This window comes from Strigops habroptila, chromosome 10, assembly GCF_004027225.2.
Source record: "Strigops habroptila isolate Jane chromosome 10, bStrHab1.2.pri, whole genome shotgun sequence".
Classification (NCBI taxonomy): domain Eukaryota; kingdom Metazoa; phylum Chordata; class Aves; order Psittaciformes; family Psittacidae; genus Strigops; species Strigops habroptila.
The window spans coordinates 20,612,763-20,637,995 of record NC_046359.1 but is presented as its reverse complement, the minus strand read 5'-3'; the positions used below and the strand labels follow the sequence as shown (position 1 = coordinate 20,637,995).

Below are 25,233 nucleotides of genomic sequence, written 5' to 3'. Positions count from 1 at the left end.
TTGCTTCCTATAGGTTGTTTTTTATATATAAATAGAAATATTTTTGCTTCCTAGAAAACATTCTTGTAATAATTGATCAGAAATTATTATTTGCAACTCCACCAAAATCAATATGTTGAAAATCCATCTGCAGTATTTGTACAGACAGTTTAGGGATAGCAACCATAGGCTGTTGTAGATAAATTTAAAACAGAGAGTGATTTAAAGTGCTAAAACATGGTGTTAGGGATATATTCGTTATCACTAACATTGTCTTTTCTTTGCTGCCTTAAGTCAGGTGGAGGATACCACCTACAACAAATTTGGCTCACAAAAATCTGGAGGTATTAATTATACGTAGTTATACTAAAATTTGATGCATTCTGCTGTTCTCAAGAATTTCTGATCAGAAATCAACGAGCACCACTAGATGACTGAAAGAAATGTTACCCTACTGTTATGCATACATCCTTTGAATCAGTGACTTCTTTTTTAACATTACTACTTGACTTAGGCAAAAGCACTGTGTTTTCGTACACTTTATTTCTCAGATAATTTGGGAGGGTCTTCTCATCTGTGGCTGGAGTGTACTCCTTCCCTTGTAAAAACAAAATCCCTCATTGTAACAAAGTGTGTATAACAAACAAGTTTGTTTCTAATACTACATGTTACTCCAGTATTATTATTGCAGCGTGCAGCCTCTTCCCATGAAGCCATTGTGAGGTTCTACTGAATCAACTAATGTTTGAAATTTGCATTAATGATTAGTATTCTATTGTTACGTGAAAGAGCAACAAAAATCACAAATTGGGAGTTTTTCTGGGTGTCACCTGATGCTATGGGGACAGGCAGGTTCTTTGAGGGATTCTTGACAGAATGACCAATGGCCAAAGGGTTGTGGTTATAACTGGAGCTTTGTTATTACATAAAAATTTTAACAATTAGCACAGCTTATCATTATCTACAATTTCTAGCAGTCAGCATAGCTCATTTTTACACAGAATTTTTAGCAATTAGCATAGCTTGAAGTTAAACAGAATTTATAATAATTTGCATAGCTTTCTTATTAACTAGAATTTTTATTTACCCAGAGTTCTTAGTTACCTGGACCCTCTGCAGATCAGGTCAAATTCTTAATAACCAGTGCAGGGTATAATAATTGTAATCTAAACTCAGACGTTCTTGGAGGAAGAACACAACGACGGTGGAGGCATCCCTGACCACCAGTGGATCACAGGGTTTGCTGTCCAGCAGCAGAAGTCCACTTACAGCTGCTGGATTTTACAGGCAGTATCTCATGTGCTGTTATGCTTCCCTTTTCCATAATGGGTGCCACCACATCCTGGCGACAACCCTGGTGGGCAAATAGTCTTATTGCAGTTTGGAATAGGAACAGAAAGAAGCGGGGTGTGATATGTGATCACACCCTGCTTATGTATTATGGCTGTTTGCCTTATAAAATGGCATTGGTTATGCCAGGGGTTAGGAGCAGAGGTACTGGTCATGCTGAGTTAGGGCATTTCATCAGCATATAGTGTTTGAAAAGAGGTTTAGCACTTTGATATGACAGACATACTTTATTTTGATATTTATTCAACCTATTATCTGTACTAGAAGTAATTTAACAACAGTTTAAAATATTTTCATGATTAAACTTGACTGCAAGTATAAGGAGTAAAACATACAATTGATCAATAGTAAAATTACGTTTACTTAATGGATGTAGCCTACTGCAGTTTTTCCGACTTTAAAATTTTGAAGTGAATGAAGCTGTTCCATTTTTCATTATGTTTTGTTAATCTACTCCAACTTTTACTACTGATCATCTGCCATCTGTATTGAAGCACTCTTTTATGTTTGTGTGAAGCAGAGAAAAGTTCATTCATATATTGTTGCATAATTAGTGACTTCTTTCCACAGGGAAGCTTTTATCATTCCTAATTTTGTCTCACCTATTATACCAAACATGCATGTGGAAGGGAAGTTTTGATTAGAGGTATGCTGAGAAGGACAATATAGTCCATAATGGAGAAACATAGATTTTTAAAAGACTGCTATGCTAGCTGTTCTGTCTTCCTATATGTTATGACCAGCTGTGCTGCCCCAGTAGCTTGTGTTGACTGAAGCATGTATTTCAGAGTAACTTCATGTCTGAAGACCCCAGAAGATGAAGAATCCATCATTTTCTATGGTGAATCCACTTTTTTATTTGGTAGTGTAGTCTTCTGAGCTCCTTTACTGTACTTAAATAACGCTTTTGAAGTTTCTTGCTTGAATTTGACTAGCCCTGATTTTTCTCGCAGTGGTGCTTGCTATTTCTCATTCTGTGTTAAAGCACTCCTTAGTATCCTTTAGTACTTTCTTACTATGATATCACTTATACAGTAATCAGATCATCTTTCAATTTTCTTATTACAGAGATATCAGGTCCTCCATCTGCACTAGTGTGATCCAGATAATATAGGAGCACGTGATCATACTTCTGATGCATTAGCTACTGTACATGATACTGTGTTCATGCCGAATTTATGGCTTTTATGGTGGATTTATGCCAGCTGCAGAGGAACAGACATTACTGGATCTGACAAAGAGCTAGAGTGATGCAGACACATGATACTTTATCCAGGATGAAGTCGGTCAGGATAAAATTACCTCTTCATCATTCTAGGAACAGGTTTAGACTAGCACAATTAATTTGTGCTGCTTTTGGACATGTGTCAAGTAGCTGCAACACTTTTTATTCGATCTGACATATCCTAAACCAGATTTTAATGTCACTGAACCACAGCTGAAGGCCCTCAATGCCAGATATTTTCTTCCCTCAGCTCTCAGATAATTTCTGTGGCTTTTTTCCTCCCCTCTTTTTCAATATCAATTTTAAAATTAAGATTTCGGTGCTGGATGTAGAATACCATACCAGGATTGTAGTAGCATATCTAGAGACAACATCACCTTCCTGTTCCCATATACTACTCCCATGCTTACATAGATTGGACTAGTGTTTTCTGCTTTGGAGTGACTCTTAGAGCCCTGTGTTTCCAGGCTACTTTGAGCACCTGGAGCTGGTGAAACCATGATTGTAACCAAGGTTACAATCTACCACTCCTTAGCAATGGTTTGTGTTTGTGTGGCTGTATTTCTTAGATTTTAAAGTAATGCTTTTGTATGGGCTTAGTGTTCAGTAATGCTGTCCTACCCACACTGATAGCCACCAGTTGCCTGTAATTTGTGCCATGTGCCAGCTTTAAATAATAATAATTTATTGTGAGGTCAGTGAGGAATATGACGGAGTGTTGTAAGAACCACTCTAATCCTCTTCTGGAAACTCCCTGGGTTAATGTGGATGGCTCCTCATTGACAGGAACTTTGCAGGACCTCTCTGATTGCTGAATGGAGCCTCATGAGCCAGGTCTAGCAGGTGGTGCGCTCCCAGCCAGCCCACTGCTGAAAGAGAAACGAGATGGTCATCTAGGTACCAACCCTCCCCTAGCGCAGTCCAATACAAAGATTTGCTGCCCTAGAGGATGCAAGAGGGAGGTGGATGGAGCCAGGAGACCTTCTCCCCTCCCCGCGTTGGCCGAGGAGCTGCAGGCCAGCGGCCCGTGGTGGACCACGACAGCAGTTCTCTCTCCGTCTTTCACTGCCACCACTAGGCAGCAGCCTCTCTCTCTCAATTTGTGGCAGGCAAAAGATGGTGCCTTCCCTGAGGCTTTCATGAAGGGCTGAAGGCAGGCTGCTGCTGAGGGGACGAAAGGGATGGGAAGAATCCCCAGTCCCACCCCCTGCCTCTTTGCTAGCCTTAGTTAGCCAGCTTTTCATGTCATGCAATGTATTATTGCAGCATGATGCGAATTTAATCAAATCCAAATTCTCTATGGTTCTAAGGAAAACATCCTATAAAATCTGAATCTATAACACTTATTTTAAGCTCATAGCTGTATCATTTTCATAAAGTAGGGCCTATGATGTCAGGACTTCCAAAACTGATGGGGTGGGAAGGCAGGAAAAGAAGGAAGAAAGTGAGGAAAGTACTGAATGCCAAGCCTGCCATCTGTATATGCAACCTCTCTGAAAAGCTGGGCATGAGCTGGAAATGATGAGTAGCATAAGATGTATGTACAGGAACACTTCTTGTGATAAATAACTTGCATAGTATTTTGGTTTGAAATGTAGTTTGTAATACAGCCTTTCCTGCTAGAGGGTTAAGGATTACAGTGAGAATGCCGGCGGAAGCTCTCAGGTGGTGAGGAGAAGCCTGTTTGCTGCATTTCCATTTTGCAGTCCAGTTTCGAAAACCAAAGGTGGGAAACAAAATATAAGGTGTTGAGAGGAAGCTATTGCAATTAAATTCCACATAAACCTTAATGCTGTATTCCACTTAGAAGTGAGAAAGACAGAGTGGCGAGGGAGCAGAAGGGATGCCACCATGCACAGGGGCAGGGGGGAAGGCCTTGTCTCCCTGAGCTACAAAGCTAATCCTGAAGATACTGCTCTAGAAGGCAGGGTGCTGCATTCCCCCCATGCTGCTGCCGGTAATAGCTAAGGCACCAGCAATTTAAAGAGGCATTTCAGTTTCAAATACCACCTACTACCATTACATGTAGTTATCTATTTACTTCTCTTGCAACTTTGTTTCAAATCAAAAGCCTAATCTTTTACTTTGTTAGAGTATATTAAAAACCCCTGCTATTTTCATTCCTGACATGCACTCAGGTGAATCTGACAGACATTAAGTAGGCTGCTCTTCCAGACACAGCTGGATTCCCAAACCTCTTTGGTTGCAGGTGGCCCATTTGGTGTGCCTGTACTCGGTTTTCTACAAATTGGCATCTTTCCAAACAGATCAGGGAAAGCAGGCTTTTACAGCAAAAGAATGGGAAATCAGAAGTATTTGGAAACGATATCCCTGTGTAAGTTTTTTTACACTTCTTTTGCATGTTTCCCTTCTCTCTGAAACTGTGTTGGGGGAAGAAAGACGACTCTGCCTCTCCGCATGCTCTGCAGAATGTGGTTCGTGCAGTCCCTTTTTAAGCCTACCTGTGCTGCCTGGTTAGCCAGGCAGGTGCAGCGTTTACCAGGACATGCTGGTCATTTTTTCAGGTAGATGTGCCTACTTGTAAGAAAAGTAGGTTGGTTGGTTGGTTTGTTTTCTTACATCGGTAAGAAAAGCAGCTCAAGCCTCCAGAGAAATGCAGAAGATGCAGGCCCCAAATGAGTAATTTGTTCAAAAATTTTAGAGGTATTTTGTATTAGTTCATAAGAGGTTTTAGTTATGTTTTTTGAAACATGAAGTGAATAAACAGAGAGATTAGCTGAAGTTTGAAGTATATGTATGTCTTTCTGAGTGGTACTCTCCTTGCTAATAATGAATATAATCAGATCTTATAATAACCACCAGATTCAATTTTTCTTTTTATCTTTTCATCTGGAAGAATTTCTACAGAGATAACTTAAGACTTTTATCTTTCTTCACTTCTTTTCAAGACAAAATGCCTGTTAACAGTATATTCCTATCCGAAGCCAATCAATTTCTGCTTTCGTCATTACCCCGCAGCTTTACAATCCTTTATGGTTTTGCATTTATACTTCAGCTTTTATTCCCAGGTAGGCATTACTGTGTGCCATGCTCCTCCTCTCCATTCCCCCCACTGCTTCTACCGTGCTCCCTAAAGCCATCATTCCCTAATCTGGTTGTTCAAGAAAGTTTCGTATGCTTGCGTGCTGCACGGTATTACAATTTATGATTCCAGATGACTTTTGATGTCTTGCAGTCAGTCCACAGGCCTGAGCTCCATACACGGAATGTCTATTCTAGGGAAGCACAGTAGGTGCAGAGCAGGTTAAAGAAGTTTTGTCTCTTTGTTCCATCTCTGCTACCTGGAGCAGGGCCATGCCTAAAGGAGTATTCATGTTTGCTCTGAAACTTCTTTGTTACCCCGATTTGCCTGTCACTGATAAATACACAATGGCTTAGTGGGTGCTCAGTCCCATCTGCTCTGTAGAAAGTGGGTCAAGTTGCAGTCCCAGGTAGAGATCTGAAGTCCCAGCCGCAGGGCTGTCACCAGGGCACAAGTAGAGCCTCTGGTCTCACCCGTGTGAGGTTTGGGCCCAGAGAGAAGTTACAATGCTTGATATCCTGAGAGTTTAAAGCCTTACTGGAAGATACATTCTGAGCACTGAGCTCCACAGAATTTTGGTATGAGTGATGAGGATGTAAAGATCTAGATTTGCATTACCAGTTTCCTGCTGTTGATATTGGAAATGCAGGGTTATAAAGGGCTATACTAAGAGAAGAAAAAGATGAAATTATATACCGGAGTTTAAGTAAATGTTTTTACTTAAAAATAATAATGCTTTTACCAAACAAGGAAATTACTTGTTTTAATCATGGGATGTCTGTAGTTTTTCCTTATTGGGGCTGCTCATTTAAGTAAGAAATAAAAGCACAGGAAAAGTATTAAGGTTCATTCCACTCAGTGTGAAATTTATTATGGACCTTGCTCTTTTAGTTTACTGAGCCAATCAATACAGTTTGACAAAAGGATAAATTTTCACAAGCCCCTTTGTGTACTCAAAGCTTACACAATTAGGTAATTTCCCTAATTTTCCCTAATAAATTCCCCAGTTTTGGGGAGCTCAGTTAAGAGTAAAAATGTGTGAAATGACCTAGTAGTACGATTATAAATAAATGCCCACCCCAGACACTGTACCTATTTCTCTTGGTTTAAGTTATATTCTTGTTATCTCCCTCAGAAAGTCATTTCGGTCAAGAAAAATTATAATAAAGAAGAATTATGTTAAAGAAATACTTTCAAACTGTAACTGAAGAAAACACCTTGAAGTGTCCATCTCTCCATCTAGATGTTGATTTAAATGTGCAGGTGAATTAATCAGTAGGGTGATTCTTACTGAACTTGGTCGAGTAAATTAATGTACATCTAAACCCATCTGAACATAAGAACCATGTTAATCTTTGCTGACCACTCAATGACACTATAATTATTTTTTGGACATCTCATAGATACAACAATAGCAATGAAATTATTGTGGAAAAAAAATTAATACTAAAACTGTGTTAAAACATTCAGTGCAGGAAGATGAGAAAAGTCAACTGATAAGAAGAAAAATATATATATTTTTCTACACAGCCAAATTCTTTTTAAGACTCAGCTAAATCCTATCTAGCTGTGAACTTTTGAAACATCAGTTGCTACTCTAGTAATACCTAAGGATGGGCAGGAAGTTTCACCATTCCTAGAAAGGTGAGTCAAAATGTGAACTGCAATAACAATGAAAAAAGGTCATATTTGAAGGAAGTTGTTTCTGAAGTCCTCTTTCTTAATTACTCTTTATAAACATGTAATTACTCTTTATAAACATGTAGTAGAGTAGCAACACCCACAGTCAACTTTTGCTGTATGTGATGTAACATTTTGCTTATAATTGTGCTGGAGTTCACCAACTTAATCTGACACTTTCCATGCTGGCAGACTGCCTTCCAGAACCATCTTTGGAAAATGTCACTGTGTCAAGGATGTCTGCAAAGAGATTTGTTGTCTACTACAGAAAGAGGGTTTGCCTGTCAGAGATGTTAACGAACAAGCACAATTGTGCTGGAGCAGATCCCAGGGCAGAGTGATGATCTGCAGCACTTCGACATACTGGCAAAGATGGGCTGGGCGGCTTTCCCACAAAGCCAAATCCCCTTGATTTAGGCATTAATGTCATCATTCAGAGTGAGGAAGGAAGGCTAAAGAGAAGTCTGCATAAGCTAGCTGGGCTACTCAAGCAGTCTAGTCACATTAGTGTGGTCTCCTGCTAGAGATGCACACGAAAATACCTCTGAACTGTGTGGTTCTAAGCAAAACTTCCAGTCACTCCTGTCACTCATCTGGGGCAGGACATGCATGTACATCTGTAAAACTTTTGCTGCTCCTGGGAACAATGAAGGTGAGGGAAAAACTCTTGTATTTACATTATGTTATTGAGTTCTTTGCCTTTCTTTGCCTTTCTTTAAATCCTTTTTTTAAAAAAACAATCATTAAAGCATTTATGTCTTCCAACTTCGCCTGGGTTAAGGTTACTAAAGAGTAGACACGAATCTCTGGCTGTTCCCAGGAAAAGCAATTTAAACTTGGCAGAGTTGTTTCTGAGAAATGTGTTTGTATCTGTTCAAACATCAAGTTTGTCAATTAACATTTTTAGAGTCTGCCTGTGCAGAACAGTTCTTCTGGTTCATCTGAGGGTATAAGCAGGACCACAGTTTGTGAACCTGCAATCCAGCCAAGTATTGTCTAGGCCAGCACTATAGGGGCAGAGCAGGACTTTTCATGCATTTCTGGCTGGCAGGGTACTCAAGAGGGAAGAAGTGGTCTCCTAGCTGGAGCCCTGGCAGCATGGATTAGGAAAATACAAGTTGTCTCTAATGCAGAGAAATAAAAAAGCCTCTGTAAGGTTTACAGTTAGTGCTAGAAGGTGGGAAGAGATAGAAAGTTCAGGTGAAAGAGAGTAGCGTAGGACACGAGCACAAGTAGCACAAGAGAATTGTTAAAAATCAGCTAGGGCATAAGGTGGGGCAGGAGTGAGAAGAAATAGAAGGGAAAAGGAGATGATGTGAGATGGCAGTATCCAGGTATCAAGAGACCACTTTAATACTTACATTTTCTATGTGTTGAGTGTTTCACTTAGCAACTTTCAGTGTTGGGAATCAGACAACTGATTCAGAGTCATTCCATGTAGCTGTCCTGAGGGGGAAAAAAAAACCAAACAACACCCAAAAAGAAGGATAGTAAGTCCTCTGATCATTTCAATGTGAGCATGAACACAGGTCCATTTCAAATTTTGCTCCTCTCTGTGTGTATTGTACTGCCACGGATGTCAAGAGGTCATACATGTTGAGAAGAAATTTGGGTTAAGACCTTGCCAAATGTAAGACATTTCGACCCATGTTCTTCAAAATGTGACTCAGAAATTATAATTTTCATCTTTAACATTTTTTTTACCATTTTGGGAATAAATGTATGCAGTGTTTCTGGCCATTTCAATTATGAAGAAGTGTTTCCCAACACATGACAGGCCTAAACTGCTGCACAGACTTATTGCTGCATCTTTCTGTTTCTTAGACCATTTCTTTGCATGGTAACAAATAAGGAAGAAGATGACCCTGTTATGCTCTTCTGAACCCTGTGGACTGTGGTAAAACAGTCAAAAATCCTCCTACCATTATCCTGCTGCATGGTGAAAGAAGCACTCTGAGCAGAGGCAGGGCTCAGAACTGGTTTTGCCAAGACCATCTATAAAACAGAGCTAGAGAAAAACTGCTTTAGTTTTCAATCTCGGTTTTCTCACAGATTTTGGTTTTTTTCACACCAACACATAGTACCAATTACGCAAAGAGTTTGTAGTTTATTGAAATGTGACACTATGGAGGCAATGCAAAGCTAATGGAACGTAGAATTAAATAGTATAGGAAGCGTGATGCATTTTCATGTACAGGTCGATGTAAACCATACTAATCCTGTGTCACTACTGAGTCCTTTCCAGCTACAAGATCCAGAAAAGCTCCTGTAGAGGAACAAAGACGTGTTAGGAAGCCCAAGAGGAGCAGTCCTGTTGGACCCATTAGGAAGCCCAAGAGGAACAATCTGGTTGGTAAAGATACACAGTCATAACTGCAAAGGGGGAGGGACAAAGGTGAAAGAACTACAACGAAAGGCAGAATGCAATGGTAGGGCAGCAAGAAGGACAACTCCTAATTGGAAAAAAAACACATGAAGAGCCATGAAAGAGGTAAGAATCTGATGAAGGAAAGACAAAGAAAGGACAAAGTCAGGAAGGCTGTAAGAGCAAAATGGAGACAGAGCAAGAGTTTAGGCATAAAAGTGGAAAAGAAGGAATCACTACAGTGGAAAAAGACAGTTAAGAGTATTTTAAAGACTTTTAGCAATTTATCTTGCAATTCTAGTTGCAACTCTGGAGTCTAGTGTATGTTGGTTGGGTACAGTCTGACCAAGATTTAGTTTTGGAGAGGTATAGCTTACCAAATGTCTGGCTTCCTTTGGTCATTTTCTCAGCTCCATGTGGACCACTTATGGAAAATAATTACTCTTTCTCTGGTAAGTGCAGTTGTAAGAGCACAGATTTTTCATCTGTAGATTTTGTACCATTTTTCATGTAGATGTGTCCTTTTGTTCTGCTCACACTTTCAGCCTCTGTGAACAATTTGGACTCTCCGCTCCAGTGGAGCAATGAGCTTTTTGAAGTGCATAGCGTAGTGTCTGTTTAAGTTACTCTGGCACACATTTCATGCTTTTGGCAGACACCCACAGTTTAGCAATAGGAACAAAGTGATCTGTCTTCATAAATATCTGTCTTCATAAATATCAAGTAGTTATTTCTGGAGAAGAAAAGAGTGAGATACCTTGCTAAAATATATGCTTTGGCTGGCTAAGCCTTTGACACGCCATTGCTTAGATAAAATAACAAATACAATCTTTAAGTACTACTGCCCTTTAGATGCTATCAAGTAGTAGAGGTAATCATGAAGTACTGTGAGATCTGCACATTTGTCATTATCATAGTCCATCTAGTCATGTTGACCCTGGTCCTGTGCTCTAATCCTCATACAAATATAAATCTGGACCCACTTTAGTTAGCATTTCAACTGAGATAGCTGGCCTGCCATTGAGTTCAGTCTGCAACCTGAGTGAAAGGTTTTGCTTGTGCTAGTTTTCTTGCTCAGCGAATTCTAGATCTCATCCCTGTACCCTGGCTTCTTGTCAGAGCCTCTCTCTCACCAAGATAGCTCCAACTTCCCATTCCCAGACAGTTCCTGGCCACACATAGTCCTCAAAGTTTCTTTTCGTTCTTGATGGACATTTGTCTGGCCTGTCCTTAACGATTGACATTGATGGAGAATCCTCCAGCCCTTCAGTTAGTGTGTTCCTGCACATCTCTGTCCTTCTCTAATTTCTATACATTCTATATATATGCATTTTCTATACAGCTGTTTAGGCCTGTTACTTCTTATTGTGTTCCTGGTAGACAAGAAGAATGTTTTACTTCTTTCTTCTTTGCAGCAACTTTTTATACAGTTATACATTGTTATAATGTCTTCCACTGGTTTTCTCTTAGTTAGTTTAAACAACCCTGAGTGTTTCTACATGTCACGTTTCCTAGACCACGATTGTTTTTTTCTGGGCTGCTTCCACTTTTTCCTTGTCCTTTTGTAGAGTGCAGAGTTCAGCTGGACAAAGTATGATTTAGGTTCCTGTTAACACTATGCAAAGGGAAAGACTGCTTCAGGTGTCTCTGCCAGCACTCCTGTTCTCACATTACATTTTAACGTTTGCCTTTTCCACAACAGCCTGACATCATTAGCTCATGCTCAGTTTGCCACCTGCCAGCATTCCCATCTACTATTCCAGCCTATTCTCCAGTTTGTCTTTTACATTTAGTCAGTTTTACCCAAGTGTAGTATTTTGCCATTGTCTTTATTGAATCAAATATACTGTTTTAAAATGATGAAACCCGTACTTCAAGATTATTGTAAACTCTAGCCCTCATTCCTGGTGTGCTCAGCGTCTTCCAGAGTTATGCCAGCCACAAACAGTAGGAATATTATTTTTTTTTTCTGCAGAGGCATATCATTCATGAAAAAAACCCGTGAGTAATACCAGAAAAGTCTTTTGCAGAACCTCTCTCAAAGCATCCTTCTAGTTTAATAGTCAACAATTGTTAATTATCCCTTGATATAATTTATCAATCAATTTTGCAGCCACTAAAAATAACATTCTCTAAACCAGGAAACCCCAAGTTACTTTGCAAATTGACATGTGAGACAGTGTAAAGAATCTACTAAGGTCAAGACATGGGACACCTGCTGCTGCTACCATCCCTATCCTATAATATATCCAATTTATGTTAATTCCTTCACTCAACAGAACTATTTCGAGAAAACAGGATCACCTAAGTTAAATATAGAAATGAGTCCTACCTCCTCCTGTTGTACATGTATAGGACTCCCAGCCAAGGAGACCATTACAACTATTAGCATTTGGCTTTTTGGACAAAAAGTCCATCATGCCATACATCCTGAACTCTGGTACTTGGCTGTTGAGTGCCTGAGGACAAACTGTGGGTCTGTACGGGATGGTACTGGTTTCAGCAGGGGTCGGCACAAAGGACACATTTCCTTTGCTCTATTAGCTTCATTTTGCCTACTTTGGCTATCAAAGAGGAAGATATTTTAAAAACAAAACCCCAACTTTCAAGCAAATTTGTTCAGTTTGGCAGGTGATGATGAGAAAGATATTAACAGCTGGTTCTAGGCTCTTGCTTCACTTGCCTTCACTTACAATCAGTTTTTCCTAATGTTTAGTTCAGGTCTCATTCAGATCTCCTTTCCACATCACAAACAAAAGGGAAGAAACAAGTGATTAGCTAATAGCAAATATAAATAAAATAACATTTCGTAATTAAGGGTATTGAAAACCTATTTGATGTTTGTACACCAGAATGGAAACGTTTGAGAAACAAATATACCAATGTAAATATATACTGAGCGTAACTTGCTGATGGACTGTGACTTGCTAATGCAGCTTTTTAATGCACCAAACCTAACAATTCTGGTCTTGGTTTCCCTTTAAAAAAAGCATAATAATCGAAGTATAGGGTTTCATTCTTCTACCTGATAAGCCATAGCACAAAGCATTTCACAATTCAATGCTTTTTTGCCAGTGACAAGAAAGAATTCTCCTTTGTTGTTTCTAAGCAGATGCTGGTAATTACTGGGAAATACTAGATTTTTCCAATGACATTTTCAGAAATAATGGAAGAAAACCAAGAGAATTAAGGAAATAATTTATAAACAAACTTGCAGAACACTTTTGAAAATGGCTGCTGTTGTATTGAATTTAGAAGAGCAAAAATTTTTGTCCTGGAGTGAAGCCTACACAGTTCTTTACTAATTAAAACCAAATACCCATTCTCAGGTCCTGTTTCTTTTCTTCTCCTTCCTTTTTTTCAACCACTTGTATTTTAGTAAGTGGAGCATATCTAAAAATTTCTGGATTCAATGTGAAAAGGACTGGGTTTCATCCCTAAACTTTATTTGTCTTTCTTACTTTGCTAACTGCATAGCACGCCTAAAATTTATAACAATCAATGAGGCAATACTGACTAGTGCTACATGGTCAGAATGACTGATTTTAGGTGTTTATAGAGTTGGAACTGAGCGTTATATAGCTCAGATTCCTTAAATTTATCCAAGGTCAAATATATCTTGGTTTTTTTTCAGCAATGATTGACAGTAATAAAGCAGCAGCATTTTATTTTTAGCCATTCATATCAGATATACATGCTTTTACAAATATTTGTATATTTTTTTCCTATAATGCCACTTAATTCAAATGTAGTTGTAAGCAACTGAGCTTTTCTGACTTAGCACCATTGATTCAATCTGAAGTTTGTATTTAACTGTGTGGCCAGAAGCCAAGTGCAGTTGCTGATTCCCTCTGACTGTCAGTCTTCGATGAAGTTGGCTTCTTCAAGTACTGTCATCCATGGTGTCAGCCTTCCTGGCATAGCGAGTATCACTCTGGAACTTCGTTCATAAATGCTGGTGTTAAGTAATTGCCTATCTATTCTTGAGAGTTTATATTTTTTAATGTGTTTAGTTTGTGTATAACGTTAGATGAGCCATGAAACCTTGAAATTGTCATACCGGATTACAGCAGAGGTCCTTCACAGTCAGAACTCTGCCTTGGCAGAAGCCAATACTGGATCGCTCAGAAGAAGGTGCAGTAAATGGTGGTCAGTTGCCCAGGGCAGCTGCTACCTTCTGCTTCTCTTAAATGGAATAAGATTTATCCCCTGAAATATGAAAACAAATATATATTCCAAACCATTCAACCTTTTCTTCTCTTTATTAAAGATCCTATCTGTGTCTGTAACCTGTGGTTATCCCCTTTCTTCTTCCAGTCGTACCAAGCTCTTTACTTCAATGTTCTTTATATAGTACATTTAACAGAAATTTGTTTTCACTGCATTCAAACTTACTTCCTTTCAGTACCATGAAAATTCTTGGTCACAGGTATTCAGCTCTCCCAAATAATTTTCTAATATTGTATGTCACTTTTTATCTCTAATATGTCTGTTCTTATTAATCTTCAGTCCAAATTCAGCAGCCCCAATGGTTCAGTATGGCAGTCTCTTCCATGCCTTTTCTTATTTTGCCACTGAATCTTACTGCATTTCTGCTGGTTTTGTCTTAAATCAGTGCTGCCCAGACTTTCTGCTTTCTATTGCCCTTCTTCTCCAGAACTCCTCAAACCCCAGTGTGGTGCCATCTGTCTTAGGGTTTCCTCACTCTTTCTCCCATCCCTTGATCTGATGTGTACTTGCATCTCTTGCCCAGGTAAGATGAGTCTGCTCTTGCCAAAAGTCTTCATCCAACCCCAAACCTGCTACTAAGAGGCCATAAAGAAGGAGTGTCCCTAACAACAGGCTTCAGGTTGGATGAATTTCATAAGTGAGCCACAAATAGCCCAAGGATTGTAGATTGAGTAATTTTTTTTTAGACAGAATACTCAGAAATGAACCTGACATGACAGGTTTACTATTGTTTTATACAGTGGAATTGTAAGCTTTTAAGTAACATGTATATCCTTTTTGCTCTTTAAATTATAGGCACCAAAGTTTTGTCCAAAGATCTTTGGAGGAACATGGAAGTGGGATGTTTTGCACGTGGCTTGGAAAGGAGAGCTATTTTCAACTTTGTGTTAGTCATAAATGGATACATAAATCTGCATGATTAAAATAAAAAGGGAGTTCTTTTGCTCCCATCACAGTCACTGGACAATGATTTAAGATGAGTTTAGAATCTGGGCTGGCGACCAGCAAGTGATTGCATTATCTGGTGGTTTCACACAGTCCTGGTGATGCAGGTCTCGGGCACAGAGCAGCCCCCTGCCCTGGCAAGGAGGACGTGCCCCACCACTGGCAGTCACCTGGTGGCACACACAGCCACTGCGCACCCTCTGCGCTGGTGGTCTCCACAGGCAGCTGCAGCTAGGCATCAGCTCCAGAAAAGAAACCCAGCTCCTGAACTTACAGCCTTCCTTACATCGGGAGATGAGGTACAACTGCAATACTGCAGTCAGATCTGTCATCTGTCCTGTAGCTGCAGTGGGCATTGCCAGAGACATAACTGCCAGTCCAACATTCCTGCCTGCCGGCATTGCTGGAATGTGTGTGACCTGGGTTGTAGCTCAGATTTTGTTCCTAAAGCTGTGCCAGAGCACAGCTTGCTATGCACACCTTTTTAGCAAAAGGGACATGATCCATCCAGCACAGTACAAGTGGCTGCTAATAACCTGCTTGCTTTCCTTGTTTAAATATTCCTAGCTTGTTGACCTTCTGGGGCTACTCAAGAGTCCATAAGGGTAAGTAGGGAAGGGCAAAACATCTCAGTGTAGGATGTTTAAGGAAAGGAGTATGAGGGGCGAGGAGGCTGTACCATGGTTTGTGATGCTGGGGCATCTGTAGAAGTCATGATGAGGGAGGGTTAAAATGCTTCATTTCACTTTTGAAAGTATTTTGGGGCATTTTGTTTCACTTTCTCTTTGAACTGGCAGCAGGATTGCCTGCTGCTTGGAACTGATATTTTAACTGTTACATTTGTTTCAATCCAATCTGGGATAACTGAAAAAAATTTAATTTGGCACAGGAAAATTAGGTGCCAGATTGTGCCCTGATGGTGACTATACATGGAGAATATACTTGACAGCCTTCTCCTATAAGCATTCAATGAGAATCAGTGTAACACAACTCAAAAATAGTAAAAGTTAAAAATTACCTCAGAGTGCAATCCACAAGTAACTGACAGGATTGGGCTCAAAAAGAGAAAGTATGTGCAGGATTTAGCGCAGATTCTTCAGCAGCAGATACTTTTAAGACATGTCATTTGACATTCATAAGTCTCCAGAATAATCAGGGGCTTCGTGCAGGACATCGCAGATACCCCAGGTAGAAATCCATCATGGTCTGCGAACATCTTGAGCCTTCATCCAAGTGGTCAGGTATGCCAGTGGTGGCAGCAGCTCCCTAGCAATGTGATTTCAATGACAACCTATGGCAGACTCCTATGCTGTTAATTGTCGGTGCAAATAAAACTGGTTTGAGGTTGGTGTAATCTCCCCAGGTTTGGACACCAATCTTTTCAACCTGTGCACAAGACAGACCGAAGGGAACTCCACTGTGTCATAGCAGGGAAGTCCTTTCAGGTCTGACTGGTCTGTAGTTAGTGTAACACAAATCACATAGTTTTGCTTATTACCTGGGGTACAGATAATTGTATAAACTAAGAAAACTGAAAGCATCCTCCTAAGAAGGGAGCTGCAGCAGGGTCTAGAGAGGTGCCCTCCAGCTTAGGCGTTTGGTTGAGAAGGTACCAATAAAGCAGTGAGAATTGCAGACAGCACCTCAGCAAGGGGTTTTCAGGGAGGGATTAAAGGGATTGCGACACGTGCTCTTGATGTAGCAGGGTATCTCTCTACTGCAGCAGGGGCACGGCTTGCCTGCATGACCCCTGCAACCACTGTGCCCATACCCACCACGTAGCGCAGTGCTTTCCAATGCATGGCCCTAGCTGGCCATGGAGTGACCTTGTTGTACGCGTGAGCTGCGATGGCCCTGAGGGTATCACCCTTACCAGGACCTGGCTGCCTGGTCTTACTTGGACCATCATCTCTCCTCATCTTTGGTACGTCTAGTGGTACAAGCAAGGAACTGGAACATGCGGAGTCTGGACCATGTAGAAGTGGTTCTCAGGAACCATTCAGCCTGCCCTGCCGCCCATCCTCCAAGGGGAGTCAAAAAATCTCTGCAGGGACTCGGAGCAGCCCTGGCCGGGAGAAGTCCATAATTCTCTTCTGGAAGCTGGCGAGGGTCACGGGATGGGCCAGGGCATTCAAATAGTGCCCCAGCACAGATAGGACAAGCTGGCTCATGGCCAGCACCTGCCTTCAAAGGGAAAGGCATCACATCAGCCTTGCCCACCTTTGCAATATCTCTGATTCCTGGCCCCTAGTTTATCCCAGTTAGACCCAGGAAAGGACCCAGGAAAGGTGGCACAGGGCTAGATGGGCAGGTACAGCAGTAGGCTGGGAACCCGCAGGGCAGGAGGGAGTCAGGTGCCCCCCATTCCAAGCTGCCAGCCCTGAACCCTTGACCCAATTGCCCTAAGTGTAAAACACCTCATGAGCACTGGAAATGTCTTGAGTTTCCAGGCTAGAAAACAACAGCTGCTACTGCATCTCATGGATGGAAAAGATATGGCAGTGCATAAACATCTCCATTTAATAAGATGTTGGAGGAGGACTGAGAGCCCACTCTTAGTAGATTATGGTAACATTTGTGAAAGGATTTTCGCCTTCTGTGAAAAGAAGAGCAAACCTGTCATTTACCCCCATTTGGGCGAGGGTCTCTGGAGTTATCGAAGAGCTGGACTAATTCCTTTAAGACGAAATTTGATGCAATGTCAAATGATTTTCTCTTCAAAACCTGTTCTTCTGGAAAATAAATGATGGAGAAGAAGATGAGTAATTTATTATTCACTCATTCAAAAAGAAGCTGTTGCCAATGGTTTAGTCAGATGCAGTGCCTTTGGCCAGTAAAGATAATAAAGGATTAGTCATCAATAGTGCACTGAAAGAAAAAGGTCAAATTTTTCATTGGTCTAAATCCAAAAGGCCAGGTTTTGTTCTGTTACTCTAAAATAGTGGCTGTCAGTTCCCCTTTGATTTTCACACTGCAAAATAATTACCGCAGAGATGCAGATTCTTCCATGGAACCTATTATATGTCCCCACTCTATCTCTGCTGCTTTTTCAAGACCCATCAGGAATAGTTTGTGCACCCTCAAGTACCTGTGTTGTACAAGCTGACAAGTGCTGTATTAAAACAAAGGCTTAGGGCGTTGTCCAGATACAAAGAGCTGAATCTGGCCTCTTGATTTACAGACCCAAGGAGATTTCCTTGGAGGTGTTGCTCCTCAACAAAGATTCTTGGATGAAATCCTGACTTGGATTTTCAAAACTGCTGTGAGTGGGATTTCAGCAATGCCAGGATTTCGCTCCCTCAACAACAACAAAAAAGCTGATGTCTCCTGACTCCCTGTGACTGTACTTACAATTTGCATGCAGGTTCTTTCTGTCCTGCATCCACTGCACCTATGGTAGATAGGTGTACGGCTGATATTTGCCCTCCTGTTACTGCAGGGTAAGTCACCTTTCAAGGGCCTATAACTTTTCTCCTGCAACAGCAGCATCAAGAAGCACCATGGCAACAATCAACTTTGCTGGGAGCTGAGAAATGCCAGCTCATGCTAGAAGCTTATGTTTGTGTCAGCTGTAAAAACTAAGAGACTCTCAAATGTAACTGGTTTTGGCAAAGGATAAAGCAGTGCAAGTCCCACTCTGACCTGGTGTATAAATTCCCCTACCAAACTCACTTTGTGTGGTTTGATATCATTCTCTCTTCTATACACTTTGCTTCCTTGGAGTTTCCATTTGCAAGTTTCCCACTTCTTCTCATCGCTGTTCAGGACCAATTTGTCAATATTGCTTCAGCAGGCACGTCAGATTGCTAAAGGTGCTACTTGTACCTCCAGCATCCCATTCCCAAAGGGCAAATCCAACGATTAATGGTAACATTATTCCAAAGAGCACTCCTTTCCACACTGTAATAAATATGACAAATGTGATACCACTATCTGAAAAATATCTTCCATACCCCTTAGATTTCACAATATTCAGAAACATTCAGCACTTCTATACCACAACTGTCTTAATTGCTGGAAATCTGTTTTACCTTGCTTTGGAAGGCAGTGAATACATTAACATGTTGGTGCTTGTACTCTGCATACTCACTTTCAGACATGCTTAGTATGATTTAATCTAAATTTATAACGCTATGACATTTTATGCCTCAGCTTGCTTAAGTTGGTATTGGCAACCCTGAATGTGGATTACTTACCAACAATACCTACAGACTGGCATGATGGGCACCATCCAAAGCCCAAGAGGGCAAAAGAAAGAAATTAAGAGTGTAGATTTTACCACATACAGAACCTAATTGGACAGGTAAGAAAATACCTGACACATACAAATATAACTCTCCATTTCACTCTCCTAAGGATGATATGGATTGTCCAAAGTGCAAGAGGGATACACCCCCTTGAAAAAAAGATATGTGGAAATTAAAACTATACAAGCACAAATTATTTGCTCCTACACACGTTAATGCCGGTGTTAGCACTGCTTTTGTCTAAGGAAGTCTTAGGTGCTGGAGCTACATGGAAAGCTTGGTGTTTCGTATATTAAACTTTGGGCTTTAGCTCTTCTTATTTTAAAAAATAGTTTGAAAGCATGGAGGAGAGGCAGGGACTGGAGGCAGAGCAGCTCCCCCAAGCTGCCAACAAATTGCTCTGCCTCTGCACCAAAGTGTCCCAGCAGAGCTGGGTGTTTTGGAGATGTGCAGAAGTCTGTGAGAGGAACAGGAGAGGCTAGGAAAAAGGATTACAGCTTAGGCACTATACTGCAGGGAATGAGAGCGCCAGAGGGGTCTCAACACTGCCTTCAACTCCATCTGCCATCATGGCTTAAAGCCCTCAGGAATTGATCCTTGTAGTGGGATCAGGAATGTCTTCTCCGTAACAGAGCTCCTCCACAGTGCTTGTGGCATTGTGATGCTCATTTGGGGAATCAATATTGCAATTGGTATTGCCTCTCACTACTTTGGTTTGAACATTAGTGTGTCTATGTGCCTCCACAGCATCTTTGCTCAGTCTGGCGCATTACAGCAAGGTCTTCAAATGAAAATGCTGCTTGTGGGCACAAGTTCCTCAATTTACCAATAAGGGAAAAGGAAGGCAAAGAGACATTCCTGAGGTGGCAGTGAATCTGGATGAGATTTCTAGCCTCCCTCCTGAAGTCCTCCTTCGGGACTTGTGTGCAGTCCCGAAGGACCAGAAAAATATTGGTATCCGCAGTATTTCTTGTTCCCACTAGTTGCTGATCTTATTTTGTTGCAGTTGTTCCATTTATTTTATCCTTACTAAGCTTTTTCATATTTTGTGTTTTGTTAATAGGTTTTTTCCTTACAGCAGATAAATTGCAAATGCAATGTTATCATAAGTAACATGCTGACTTTGTTTTCTTATCTACCTTAGGACATTTATTTACCCCTTCTTCACTAGAGGCAGACCTTTCCCACTGCAATTGCTTTTCTTTGGCACGTTATTCTGTATCTATAATGGCTTCCTCCAGGGGTACTACCTGATTTACTGCGCTGAATATCCAAATGACTGGTGCACTGACATCAGATTTACATCAGGTAATTACAGCTGCAGGATTCCCAAGATCTAATCTCCAAGCAATTTGTAAACATTTTGAATTACATCCTAATCTTTATTGCACATGTGAGTCAAATCAGTTGTGACGGAAATCAGCATAAAACCGGCCTGCTGGCCCAGGCAGGACAAACAAATGTGCAATTCTTTCTTTTTCTGCTAGGCGGTCACCTTTGAACGGGTACAATGTTATGTGTTAGTCTCAATTCACCAGCCTCGTCTTACTGACCCCACTTCAGAGCCTCCCACTGCTACAGGCTGTGGAGATGCAATCTCAGGCCTCAGCTGCACGGGGATGTGCCCTTGCTCGGCCCGAAGTGTCCGCCCAGCAGTGGCTGTGTGCAAGCACAAACTGCCTTTCTCTTCCCCAACAGGGAGCTTTGCACTCGATGCATCTATTACGACTGAGAGAGAAAAGAAGGGCAAAACCCCAGCATAAATGAGACTTTAGAGACAAAGAGCTCTTTTTTCTCATGTAAGGCATATAGGAAGATTAGAGACCATGCACAGTCTGTTTGTATGTTAAGATGGTTCCTTTCTATTCTGTTACTTCATAGCCTAGCTGAATTTCATCCTGTAAAATCCCTGAAAGAATAATTGAGCAAGAGCAGCTAGGTGGCATTATACATTAGGTGGTACACAGAGGATGTTTTTCAAATGCACACAGAGAAAAGAAGATTAGCATGGTGGTCTGAGGAAATGTTTTGGATATGACAAGTACAAAATAACCAAGGTAATTTTTTCACCCTGTTTCAGACTGTAGATGCAAGTTCAGTCTTTTTAGACAGCATCACATATTAAAAATCCTGGACACTGATTAGTAACAGCTCTCATATCCACATCACATAATTTGCATGATGACATATATTTAATGAGAAAAAAAAATCTACATTATCAGTACTTGAAATAATAAATAAAAACCAAACAGTATGTTCTTCCTCTACAGACTCTTACCAACTTTCTGTTGCTACTGGAAGTGATGAGGTTTTATCAGCACTTTTTTCTATACTTTGTGGCACACAATGCCTCTATTTCTTTCCTTGCTTCCCAATTCATCATCAGAGGTGGTTTTCCCAGTGTCTAATGTAGCATGAAATGCAGGGCATGTCACCTGCAGAGTTTCTCAATCTCTAGTTTTTCAGCTAAATGGAGTATGGTCAATGAATCATTCTGGCCAGAAGCTGTCAGCATCCTTCAGTGAGTAACTGCTCCATGTGCATGCCCATGGCTCTGTCCAAGCAACCTCACTGTCAGTGGGCTGAGCTGCACTGGGATACAGGTTCCCTTCCTGGCTCTGCTGATGTGCAGCATAAGTTTGTGTTCCCTGTGCTCCTCTTTCCCCAGCTGTAAAATGAGAGGTATGGTACTTGCCTACAGCTCAGTTGTCACCTTGCAGTAATGTCCACAGCTGTGGCTGGCTGCCATCAGCCATCCGTGACACTTGGGTACTTTGTGCCCTAGCTTGTTGTTCAATAAAGGGTGACTGTGGCCAACTGGGAAGTTCAGCTTTTTCTCACACCACCTGAAAGTGCTCTGGTCTGCTACTGCGTTCAGCTCTGGGGCCCCAACTTAAGAAAGACGTGGACTTGCTGGAGTGAGTCCAGGGGTGCATGAAGGTGATCAGATGACTGGAGCACCTCTCCTGTGAAGACAGGCTGAGAGAGCTGGGGTTGTTCAGCCTGGAGAAGAGAAGGCTCAGGATGACCTTCCTGCAGCCTTCCAGTACCTAAAGGAGGCCTACAAGAACACTGGAGAAGAACTTTTTATAAGAGCAAGTAGTGACAGGACAAGCGGATACGGCTTTAAACTGAAAGAGGGTAGGTTTAGACTAGACATTAGGAAGAAGTTCTTCACCATGAGGTTGGTGAGACACTGGCAGAAGTTGGCCAGAGAAGTTGTGGCTGCCCCATCCCTGGAATCGTTCAAGGTCAGGTTGGACAGGGCTTTGAGCAACCTGCTCTGGTGGAAGGTGTCCCTGCCCATGGCAGTGAGGCTGGAACCAGATGATCTTTAAGGTCCCTTCTAACCCAAACCATTCTGTGATTCTATGGTCTCGCCAACAAACAGTGTGCTCAGGATGGTCATCGTTTTGCCCAGAGTTGCTCTCCTCACTGAAGCTATCCAATGCAGGTGATCTCAGAGGACTGTGATCCCACAACTAACACAGTGATATAGGGTTATTTGTCACCAGTCACCTATGCTTCTACTGTTCAGTAGCCTTCTCAGTAGCAGAGCATCTTTAGACTTGAAAAAGAATCCACCCACCTCATATTAGGACTCCTATCTGCCTTCTCCGAAAATAAAACTCACATATGTGCTCAAGTAGGAATAACTGGGCAGAGCTGTCTTTCTAATCCATTTCTTGTTTGTTTCTTAGGCCTCCTCTTATTTCTGCTGGGGATGGGAATCAACATTCACAGTGATCTCCTGCTGCGCCAGCTGAGGAAACCCGGGGAAGTCACTTACAAGATTCCTCAAGGTATAGTCTCATCCCCCACCCCCTTGGAGAAAGTAGGGCAGCAGGATAGATGATGTTTTCTGACTGAACTCACAGCAAAGTGACAATATCAGAGATGCCAGTATTGCGCAAGTACTTGCTTCAGGTGCCCCTCTGAGCTGCAGGGACTAGCGTGAGCTGTCTGCAGACAGTCTGCAAGAAGCAAACGAGTATGTGGAACACACAAGCTGTTTGGAGGGGTTTTAGGAAATGGGCTGGGTAATCTAAAAAAGATTTAAGTGGGACATAAGAAGAGGATTTTGGTCTTGTAAAAGGAGGCTGCAAAAAAGGAAATATTCTTCTCCATGCCCAGGAAGAAGAAGCAATGGACTTCTTACACTGCAAAAGGAAGATTCAAAGTGTAAACATTAGGGGGAAAAACCTCCAACACTAAGGATGCAAGGTGCAGAATTTCCTTTCCACCTCCCTCAAGTTGGGGCTTGGTGAGAAGAGTGGCTATGGGCCAGGCCAGTGAACCAGGGCCTGAAGAGAATTGACTAATGTTAATAATTTAAATTCAAATCTAATAATGGGCTTTCCTAAGTCCTTTCTTTCAGATGAAAACAAATGATTGTGAAAGTGCTGGAAGCCTCTGGGTTAGAGTCACCTTTGATTCTGGTACAAGCGTCTTGTACAAGACCCTACTTTGGCATTATTCCAGTAGTTTCAGGGCAGTGGGTTTAGGTTGCTGTTATGGGCTCTGCATAAGAAAGCTGGCATATTCTGCTGCTGGCTTTATGGGGAAGAACTTTCCATGTACATGAGGTGACTGTATAAATTACATCTTTTGTCTGTTGATGCAGGGGGACTGTTCACCTATGTTTCTGGAGCCAACTACTTTGGAGAAATTGTGGAATGGTTTGGTTTTGCCATAGCAACCTGGTCCTTACCAGCCTTCGCCTTTGCCTTTTTTACTCTTTGTTGCATTGGGCCACGTGCTTATCACCATCACAGGTATCAAATTGTTCCTGCCATATACTGCTGCTTGCTCTTGGAGTGCAGACTGCAAAATACCAGGGAGGAGCAGAGGAGAAGGGTCAGTGTTCAAGACAAAATTTAATAGTATGTGCAAGAAGTATGTTGGTTGGTTTGTGACTGAGTGAAAGTAAGGCAGTGGGCTGGAGCTTCTGTTCTGTCAAGTGGGCCTGATAGTCATTTAATCTGACATAAGTTACATCACCGTTGAAGCCCCTTTTTTCTGAGCCTTGTAAATGTGAACCTTTCCTAAGCGTTTCCTTGCAACTTCTGGAGCAGATATGGTTCTGTGCTTTGAATTCCTAAAGTTTCTACTTTAGGACTGTTAGAACCTTAACGGTATTATCAGCTTTCACTTAATTAAATAACCTGATGCAAATACTTTTGGAACCTTCTTTTGCAGAGTAACACACAGAGATTTTAAAGCAAGGCAGTTTGAAGGAGTTTTAAGGTTCCTCAGCTGAGCTGTATTGAAACTTTTTTGTGCAGTTTCCTTGTTTTTTTATTGTGCAGTTTCCTTGTACGCATGCAGGTTCACTCTCTTGCTTATTTTCTTTCAGGTACTATCTCAAGACATTTACGGACTATCCAAAATCAAGGAAAGCCTTGATTCCTTTTGTTTTTTAATGATGAAAATATGGACTCTGTGTTCTGTTTTTATAGGGCTTTTTTCAATTCCTAGTTTTAATGTTAGATCTGACTATAATTAATTGTACAGATGATAACCTGGGTTTGCAACAGACAAAAAGGTAATTTGGAACTGAAGTTCATGTTTTTAATTAGAGGGGAAATTGCAAATAGTTGTGGGCAAAGGGACTCCCCAAACAACATGTTTGTTTTCAGCGGAGTTCTGCCTACAGAAAATGGATATACAACTGCACTGACATCAGAGAAAAAGCATTTGTTAGAAACTCATGTAGAAAAGTATAAAGTAAGCCCATGACTTCAGAGAGAGTCTTCAGCAGCCACTCCAATGTATAGCACTTCTGCAGCTGCTTCTTCCTGCCTCCATGCCATAGTACACGTGCCCTTCCCTTGCCAGCAGTGCCTAGGTGTTGCCACACTTTAAACCAGAGTAGGGGTCTCCTTTGCCAGGAAAATAACTCTGAAGTTATTTTTCATCCAAAAGCCAGCTTAGGTCCCCAAACCACAAAGCAACAAGAGGATACTTGTGCCAGCACAAGGCTGGGAGCGGTGTGCCATGGCACAGAGGCGATGCAAAGTACACAGAAATGAAAGTGTCTTAAGCTGGCACTCACACGCACAATGTCTGTGTTCCTTCCTTAAGCAATACTCTCCTCACTGTCAGATGATTAATCTTCAGCCATCAGGTTTGGTTTTTTAAATGTAATTTGTTAAAGCAATTGCAACTC

The 25,233-nt window shown here is 41.3% G+C and overlaps 1 protein-coding gene and 1 long non-coding RNA gene across 2 annotated transcripts in view; one reads left to right on the top strand and one right to left on the bottom strand.

Moving 5' to 3' along the window:
- The window catches only part of SRD5A2 (steroid 5 alpha-reductase 2), a 40,305-nt gene extending 15,745 nt beyond the window's left edge, over positions 1-24,560 (top strand). Inside the window, exons 2-5 of the mRNA XM_030500058.1 lie at positions 20,209-20,372; positions 22,766-22,867; positions 23,689-23,839; positions 24,421-24,560. Of these exons, the coding sequence (XP_030355918.1) occupies positions 20,209-20,372; positions 22,766-22,867; positions 23,689-23,839; positions 24,421-24,487 (484 nt within the window). The 3' untranslated portion in view covers positions 24,488-24,560. The remainder of the gene's footprint in view (positions 1-20,208; positions 20,373-22,765; positions 22,868-23,688; positions 23,840-24,420) is intronic.
- Positions 1,074-6,092, bottom strand: LOC115613953. The gene is made up of 3 exons (XR_003993576.1): positions 5,944-6,092; positions 3,759-3,761; positions 1,074-1,349 (listed from the first exon to the last, which is right to left on the bottom strand). It is a non-coding gene; the product is annotated as an uncharacterized LOC115613953 (long non-coding RNA).
- Positions 24,561-25,233: the final 673 nt, after the last annotated feature.